The following is a 10000-nucleotide window of genomic DNA, read 5'->3' on the forward strand; positions in this document are numbered from 1 at the left end:
AGAAAGAAAGAAAGAAAGAAAGAAAGAGACGGCGATTCCCATAATTAGGAGCAATAATTAATTAGAACGATTTTCTTTCTATTTTCTTTATCTTTCTTTCTATAATCCTTCCTTGCCTCTCCCATGCCACATCGTCCCCCCCCCTCCCCCCTCCCACCATTCTTTCCATCCTTGTCGTCATTAGATAAATTCTAGACGTTGTATAGATGTCCAATTATATTGATTGTTCGAACGATATTATCATTTTTCATCGTTTGCTCGCTTCATATAAATCCGAATTTAAATATTTTCTTAAAAGGATTGAGAATACGTCGATGTGTGTATGGTGTGTATCTCTCTCTCTCTCTCTCTCTCTCTCTCTCTCTCTCTCTCTCTCTCTCTCTTTCTGTGTGTGTGCGTGTGTATGTATGCGTCTATGCATGTAACTGGACTTGACTGTAATTGCATATCATTCTCTCTTTCTTTTTCTCTCTCTCTCTCTCTATCTCTTTCTTTTTACTTTTTTTTTATTTTGTTTAAGTCAGAGAAGACTAATAGCTCCGATCGTGGTTCATTAATGCTTCCTTCTTCATCTCTCTCTCTCTCTCTCTCTCTCTCTCTCTCTCTCTCTCTCTCTCTCTCTCTCTCTCTCTCTCTCTCTCTCTCTCTCTCTCTCTCCCTCCTCTCTCTCTCTCTCTCTTACTCTTTTGATATTCTCGATCTCATTATCGCCATTCTCTCCTCGTCTCTAACGAGACGAGACGAAAGGTGGATTCAGAAATGTCGTGAGAACGATCCTTCTATTCTCTTTTACTCTATAGACACGTATACATATACAATGTGCATGTACATATGTATATATGTATATGAGTATGCACGTATTTATGTTATTTGTATATGAATATACATGTATGTATGTATCTATGTATCTATGTATCTATGTATGATGTATGTATGTATGTATGTATGTATGTATGTATGTATGTATGTATGTATGTATGTATGTATGTACGTTGTTTGTGTGTATGTATGTATACATGCATGCATGTATGTCTCTTTCTTCCATTATTTTATTTTTATTCTTAGCAAGTACGGAATGCAAGCGTAGGTGGGTTTAACGTGGGCGTCCTCTCCTTGTCTAGCTTAGGCGAGCGTATGTCCCCATGTTACGTTAAAAGAAAATCTAGGATATTGTTTCTTTTGGCCAATCTATATCACATAATATGTATTACATAAATGAGTTATATAAATAATTTCATTTTTTTTTTTTTTTTTTTTTTTTGACCTGTTTGTCTCTTCCGAAGCTTTCCGACGTAAGGGAATAGAGAAAGATAGAGATTAACAAGAAGTTATTAGAATGTATATATTTATTTATTTATTTGTTTATTTATTTATTTATTTATTTATTTATTTGTTGTATACAAATTACGTACATTAAATTGTATAAGAAGGTAATATTTGTTTATATTCAAATACCAAACGTACAATTACTGATCGACATGATTCAAATTAATTAAGCTTGAATAAATAAATAAATAAATAAATAAATAAATAAATATATGTTGGTATATATTTGTATACATATAATATAGTATAGTATATACATATCGGAATATAAATAAATATTTGTTTCCAAGCTTGTGCTTGTATATACGTACAAAAAAAAAAAAGGAAAAAAAAAAACACAGAAAAAAAAGAGAAAAAAAAAAGGAGAAAGAGGAAGAAAAAAATCAATAGAAATAAAAATTAACAAACATATATTCATATATATTAAGCAATATTATTCAAAATACATTTACTATATATGATAACAAATGACGAGGTTCATAAATATTTGCGTATCTGAAAGAAGGAAATAGCAAAAATTAATGCGAATGGAATACGAAATGTTAGAAATTCCGTTCCTTCGATGTGAAAAAGAAAAAAAAAAAACGGAAGGAAATTGAATGGAACACCCGTCGTCGGCGGGTCGAGTGGGGTAAGGTGGGGATAGGGTTTGGGTTTGATAGGTTGGGTGGTGAGGAGATGGAAGGAAAAGAGGGTATAGAGATAGAGACAGACGCGAGGTCCCCCGTACGTGTAAAACGTATTAAATTCGTTTTGTTATCCCTTTCAGACTGGCCATATGAGAACTTCGAGCGGAAGTTACTTCATTAAACCGGCCGAGCATTGGCGCGAGAACGAGAAGGACTCAATGATGGTATCCTCTTTGCAGCATGCTATTTATCGGGTCCGTCCTCCCGCTGAATCAAATTCGTCCAACGAAATTGACGAGGATATTTATGACGGTGTTCGCAACTGTGCTGTCATTGGTAAGATCCTTTTGACTAATTTTTTTTTTTTCTTCATCTCTCTCTCTCTCTCTCTCTCTCTCTTCTTTCATTTCTTTTAGCCCTTTTTTTTTATTTATTCCTTCTTCGTTTTTTAAAGCTAAAAGAATATCTCTCGTCCTTCGATATTCTTTCTCCTTCTCTCCTCCTCCTCTTACTACTACTATCCTGAGAGAAAATAAAAGTGTATCTCTCTGTATTTTGTTGTCGATGATCCTCCTATCTTCGCAAAAAAAAAAAAAAAAAGAAAGAAAGATGGTTAGTACATTTTCGTTAAGTGATATATATATATATATGCGTGCGCGTGTGTGTGTGTGTGTGTGTACGTTGATTTTTTTTTCCTTCTTTTTTCTTTCTCTCTTGGAGGTAGAGTTCGTAAAATTTTTCGTAAAATTGTGTGCATTGGTTTGTTTTTTTTTTTTTTTTTTTTTTTTTTTTTTTTTTTTTTTTTTTATATATAACAATATATCATCACATTCGGTTATCGTAAAAGAAAAAAGAAAAAAAAGAAAAAGAAACAAGAAAAAAGAAAGAAAGAAAGTAACTCGCTATATTTCATTTAAAATATAAAATACTACAAAATTCCAAGATTAAATTATTCGAGCGACCAACATTCTATTCTCCATTATATATATATATATATATATATATATATCAAAACACACAGACACACACACAAATATCTAATAAAATATTGCAGGGTCGATTGATATTCAACATTGAAATTATTTTGATATTATGAATCAAGTTAGCATGAAACAGAGAAGACGTCCGCACCTGTCGTATGTTCGTTTGAAATACGCGTTCTGAAATATCATATAAGATTAACGAATTTATATGGGCGTAGGATGTTACTCACACACACACACACACACACACACATATATACACAGACACACACATGTATGACAGCTACAAGAAAACGGGAATACAACAGATAGACAGAGAAAGAGAGAAAGAGAGAGAGAGGAGGAGAGAGTTAACAGAGAGAAAGAAAGACAATGTAAATAAAAAAAGAAATCGAAGGGTTGATGCATTCACCGCCGAAAAAAAAATTAATAATGCATGCACCCAATCTTATAGTACTAACACCAACACACACAAAGAGATTCAAACACATATATACATTATATATGTATATATACATATAGTTAAACATATGCATGTATATATGTATGCAAGTATATATATATATACATACACGTATGTAAACAGGTATATACATAAAGGTATATACACACACATGTATGTATATAAATACACTTATGTATATACCACGTATGTATGCACTTATGTACGTACGTATATCATATATTATATATTTACGTATGTATGTATATATGTATATATGTATGTATGTATGTATGTATGTATTACAAATCCTTCTCTTCGAAATGGTTTTATTCATGACCCAAGTGCACACTGTTCCTTTAAAAACAGCCACTGTGTTGTACATACATACAACAAAACCGAGGGAAAATATTCGTCTCTCGGCGACGTATAATATAACATTCGTGAATAATAAATTGACGGGGGAAGACGGACTCTCGGAGGGTGGGAGGAAGGTAGAGTGAGAGATGGAGAGAGGGTGGGAGGAATGATGATGGGTGGGAGGGATAAAAAGGGGAGGGAGAGAACCGACCGGTTCGAAACCGGTGCGAGCGTGCGAAGCTTATGGTTAAGCTTATGCGAACCCAACTCGATTAAACGTTCCGTTATTAAAGCATTTACATTGTTCAAACGATCATGCAGAATGTAACATAGCATATGTGTATGTATATATATATATATATATATATACTTAAATAAGTATATATTGTTGTTGGGTGTAATACTTCTCGAAAACGGGAAGTAGTTCATTTAAACGTTAATTAAGTTTGAATTTCATACGTTCGTTTGTGATTTTTCTTTTTTTCTCTTTTACTTTGTTTGCTGTTTTTTTGTTTTTTTTTTGTTTTTTTTTTTTTTTTTTTTTGTTAAACATGTGTACGTATTAATTACATTCTCTTTTTCTCTTGATTGAAATGATTACGAGGGTGGTAAATTTATTCGCGACGTAGATGTTTCATGATAAGTTTGGAGAAATGATTTTTTCTTTTTTTTTTTTCTCTTGCTTTTCTCTTTTGTTATTTTTTTCTTCGTGTTTTTTTTTTTTTTTTTTCTTCAATAGTGGAAGAGAACCATACTGTATAGTTATCTGCGAGTAACTAATCTCCCTTTCTCTTTTCTATATGGTAATAATTAAATTGTTTATCTTTTTATTTATATCTCTCTCTCTCTCTCTCTCTCTCTCTCTCTCTCTCTCTCATTTACGAAAGAACGATGAAGTCTATGGAAATGGGTAAGGGGGGAGGGAGGGGAGGGTAGGGTTTGCGTGACAAAGGAAAAAAAATGAAAAAATGAAAAAATGAAGAAATGAAAAAAGAAAAAAAAGAAATAAGAAGAAGAAGAAGAAGAAGAAGAAAGAAGAAAGAAGAAAGGAAAGAAAGGGAAAAAGAGAATTGGGCTGGAATAAAATTTCTTTTCTTCTTTCTTCATTTCTTTTTGTCTTTTTTCCTTCTTTCACTTTATAACCGATGAAAGAGGATGTCTGGGACCACCTTGTAAGCAACCAATCACGCGGTTGTTTTTACTAAGAAGATTAACCGGCCATCTCCGGTGTTGAATTCTGACGTCTGATCGGAGACAGCTTGGCGACGTTTTCGACTTTCGAGTTTCTTCTCTTGGTAGGCCTGTCACCGAGCTATCTAAATTCGTGAAGGTTCTTAAAAAAACGTTCTCTCCTTTATGAGACCGACGTGAGACGACGTTACACCGACGTTACACCGACGTTACACCGACGTTACACCGACGTTACACCGACGTTACACCGACGTTACACCGACGGGACGCACCGTCTCATTTCGATTTGTTCCGTCTTTGTTAAACCGATCAACTTTTTTTCATTGTCAGATATACCGTACGTGCGCTCATGCGATATACATATAATCGAAGGAAGGGGTGGGTTATGGTGGGGGTGGAAAGAGTGGGATTATTTGTTCCAAAAAGAAAAAAAGAAAGATATAAAGAAACAGAGAGACAGAGAGAGAGAGAGAGAGAGAGAGAGAGAGAGAGAGAGAGAGAGAATGATAGGGGGGGGGGGGGGAGGAAGAAAGAGGAATGAAAAAAAAGTGAGAGATTTTAAATGAATTAGACGTACGAAGAAGAATAAAAAAAAATAGAGAGATAGGAATAATAACGAGGTGATTGAAAAGATAAATAGATAGATAGATAGATAGATAGATAGATAGATATATATATATAGAGAGAGAGAGATTGAGAAAATAGAAGAAAATATAATAACTGAGTGATTGAAGAGAAAAAAAAAAGAGATGAATAGAAAATGAAGGGGGAAAAATGAATTTTTATGTACGATGAGTTAAAGATAGATGAATAGAGAGAGAGGAAGAGAGAGAGAGAGAGAGAGAGAGAGAGAGAGAGAGAGAGAGAAAAAATTAGAGAAAGAAAATATAGCAAAGTAATTGCAGAGAGTGAGAGAGAAATAAAGTAAACAAATAGAGAAAGAAAATAAATTAAACTTACAAAGTAAAGAGACAGATAGACAGAGAAAGAGAGAGAGAGAGAGAGAGAGAGAGAGAGAAGGGAGGGGGAGGAGAAATATAGATAGAAATAGAGATAGAAATAACAGCGAAGTGACTGAAGAGTGAAAAAAAAGGAGAGAAAAAGAAAATAAATTTGACTTACAAAGAAAAGAAAGAAAGAGAGAGAGAGAGAGAGAGAGAGAGAGAGAACAAGAACAAGAGAGAGATATAACAATAGAAAAGAGATGATATGATAAGAATCGATACGATAATCGTAATCTAAGCATGTCGAGAATGATATCGAAACACGATCTACACCGAAGTAAACGTATCCTACGACACTTATAGTCTTTCTCTTTCTCTCTCTCTCTCTCTCTCTCTCTCTCTTTCCGTCTCTCTCTTTCTTACACACACAAACACATATCCTTTCTCTTTCTTTTTTTTTCCTTTTTTTTTCTTCCTCTTTCTTTCTCTCTCTCTCTCTCTCTCTCTCTCTCTCTCTCTCTCTCTTGTACGAGTATAAGCATGATTTCATTCATTTATAACCGGCTTCAACAACATCACAGCATCACAACATCAGCACCCAGGAGCGTGAGCACAAGCATAAGCACGAGCACGAGCATGAGCATGAGCGTGAGCATGAGCATGGGCATGAGCATGAGCATGGGCAGGAGTAGCAGGAAAAAGATGCTTGCGTATATACGAATAAGAGCGATGTACCGATCTTCGATATTATCATGGCTATTAGATCGAACCATGTTCAACGGGAGAAATTATCTCAATATATATATATATATATATTATATATGTATATGATCATATAAATATGAATATATATATATATATATATATATATACATACACACAGCATCTACTTCGAAGTGAGGAGAAGAGAAGAGAAAAGAGAGAGAGAGAGAGAGAGAAAGAGAAAGGAAGATATAAATAAATGAGAGAAGATGATCGTTTTGATGATCCTGAAGGAATCATAAGGATGCAAAAGAAGGGACGCATAAGGCCGGAAAATCGCAGCTTTGGAGATCGACGAACCATGCTCGTTTCGTCCCTCTTCCTCCTCCTCTTCCTTCTCCTCATCCTCCTGCTCCTCCTCCTCCTCCTCCTCCTCCTCCTACTTCTTCCACCTTTCTTCGAGGAATCAGCCCTCCGGCATGGTAAACCTGTTAAGCTTCAGATGAGCCCGCAATCAGGCACGAATTTCGAAGGAACGAGGAACCTTCTCTCTCTCTCTCTCTCTCTCTCTTTCTGTCTCTCTCTCTCTCTCACTCACTCACTTACTCACTCACTCACTCACTCACTCATTGTGTATATCATCCCGCGAAGAGAAAACTACCGTGTCCGTTCGTAACACTCTCATGCCATTGGAATTCTACCTGGAGGACCAGAGAAAAAGGATCATGGAATTCCTAATTCGTTTCGTTTCGATGATTACGTCGTAATTAAGTCTCTCTCTCTCTCTCTCTCTTTTCCTCTCTCTCTCTCTCTCTCTCTCTCTTTTTCTCTCTTTCTCTCTCTCTCTCTCTCTCTCTCTCTCTCTTTCTCCTTTCCTCTCTTTCTCTTTATCTGACTTACACATTCACTTTCTATCTAATGAGATAGGAAAAATCTTAATGGCGAACTAGGAAAGTAAAGTTAGAAAAGTATTTATTATAACATCATTTTGATTTATCACGTGTTTTTTTTTTTTTTTTTTTTTTTGTTTTTTTTTTTTTTTTTTTTTTTTTTTTTTTTTTTTTTTTTTTTTTTTGACTTTGTTCTTTTCTCTCTCTCTTTTGTTCATTTTCATTTTCTCTTTATCATCACTTAACGAAAATTAATAAACATTGTCATTTGACATTGTAAAATTAATATTTAAAATTCAAATTCAAACAAATAAGATTATCGTTATATTAAAATAAAAGATTAATTTCTATTATAATTAAAATGTATTTTTCTTTTTCTGTTTTCCTTTTTTTTTCTTTTTTTTTTTTTTTTTTTTTTTTTGTTGTTGTAACTGATATTATTAATTTTAATTGTAATAAGAAATTATTTTTATTTGCGACAAAAGTTTTAATTATAAATAAATAAAATTCTATAATTATAAGATTAATATTGATTTAGTTTAATATTATCTCTCTCTCCCTTTCTCTCTCTCTCTCTCTCTCTCTCTATCTCTCTATCTATCTATCTCATATTTTCTTTTTCTCTCTTTGATCAAATTTCAATGTAAATTTATAATAATAAAATTTTGTAAAATATTTTATTCATATGCGTATAAAATTGAGAAAGTGACGTCTGTGATCCTTTCGTTTATAACTCGATTTACGTTATAATTAAATCTCTCTCTTTTAGCCTGATAAAATTTTTTTCTTATAAAATTATGGTAATAAAATTATACAAAATATTCATTCATACGTATATAAAGTTAAGAAACTAATGTCTATGGTTCTTTCGTTTTAACGATTTACATTGTGTAATGAAGTCTCTCTCTCTCTCTCTCTCTCTCTCTCTCTCTCTCTCTTTCTCTCTCTCTTTCCCCTTTTAAGTAAAATTTCGACTGACATCATCGATACGAATTTCTCCGCTAATTTTGAAACCGGTCACCGATCTAAATTTTCATTTAATATTGCGATAGACTTTCAAGAAAATATTTATATCATAATGTATAAAGTTACGGAACATTGTAAATAAATAGATGATGAGATATATCTATCATTATGTACGTACATACGTGTTACCATATTGTACTTATAATATGCACGTGTATACTATCCACTTATATATATATATATATGTATACACGTGCAGTGTACGTACGTACATATATATATATATATATATATATATATATATATATATATATATATATATATATGTATATAAAGAACGAAGGAGAATATAAAGCTAATGGAGAACACGACCGATTACAAGAATGTAATTACACAGCCTTCGGCTCTGGGTTCTTTCTTTACTCGTTCAAATTTCAATCATTATTAACCTCCCCGATGTATCGGACTACGTGATCGCGAACATGGAACGTACATAGAGGCGAAGGTGGAGATGAAAATGGTGATGGTGGTTGATGTTGGTAGTAAAAGAGAAGAAGGTAAGAAGGTAAGAAAGTGAACGACGATAGAAAGAAGAAAAGGTGAATTACCTTCTTTAAGGGCCCACCCTCGATGAACGATGTACTCCCTCTTGCCGCGCCCTTCTTTCTCTTTTATCCAACAAATTCTTTTCGATTCTACCCTTTTGTTATTTTTCTTAAAATGCTTAACGTATAGTTATTTTGATTTTTCTTTAATAAATTAAACAACCTAGTTTTTATATATATATATATATATATATATGTACATATGTATGTATTTATGTGTTTATGTATATATGTAACAAAAGTAACTTGTGTATTATTCGATGGAATAATATAATACAGATAAATATATCAAAGAGGTGGGAGAGGAAAGAAGGAGGGTGGGAGAAGAGGAGGTAGTGGCAGAGGTGATCGATTGATCGATCGATCCTCTTCATGTAAACCTATACTTACTAACTAAAGTATATCATTAACCATAATTACTTATTATATTATATTACATAGATTATTTTATAATACTTACTCTATATTATATATGGAATTAATATTTTATATATATATATATAATAATTATATATTAATACCATTTATAAGTATAGAATAATTCGTATAAAAAAAAAGTATATACATTTTTATTATATTATAATTTATATTATTAATTATATTATAAATTATATAATTAAAAATGAATATTTTATATTGTGAAAAAGAAAACAAACAAAAAAGAAGATAAAAATAAAAAAAAAAAGGATTAACTTTTCTAGTGAAAGTATGAAATAAGATTTGTCGCGAATATTTAACTAAATATTTAACTAAATATATATATATAAAGGAGAAAGAAAATATATGGATAATATTCAATGGAAGAGAGCACGCTCTAGATAAATAATACAATACATACATATATCAAAGTATAGAACTGATCTATATCAATCGAGATCCATCGTGCCATCGTTCCATCGATCCATCGATTTGATATCAATCGATCTATTGGAGTCAGCAGACCGCACGGCGCCCCGAATGAG

At 32.6% G+C, this 10000-nt stretch overlaps 1 protein-coding gene across 6 annotated transcripts in view; it reads left to right on the forward strand.

Moving 5' to 3' along the window:
• LOC124957697 (A disintegrin and metalloproteinase with thrombospondin motifs 9-like) overlaps window positions 1–10000 on the forward strand; it is a 110369-nt gene that overhangs the window by 62201 nt on the left and 38168 nt on the right. For all 6 annotated transcript variants that reach the window (XM_047514871.1, XM_047514875.1, XM_047514874.1 and 3 more), the window contains one exon: window positions 2096–2291. In XM_047514871.1, coding sequence (XP_047370827.1) covers window positions 2096–2291 — 196 coding nt within the window. The remainder of the gene's footprint in view (window positions 1–2095; window positions 2292–10000) is intronic.

Source organism: Vespa velutina, chromosome 2 (assembly GCF_912470025.1).
Source record: "Vespa velutina chromosome 2, iVesVel2.1, whole genome shotgun sequence".
Classification (NCBI taxonomy): Eukaryota; Metazoa; Arthropoda; class Insecta; order Hymenoptera; family Vespidae; genus Vespa; species Vespa velutina.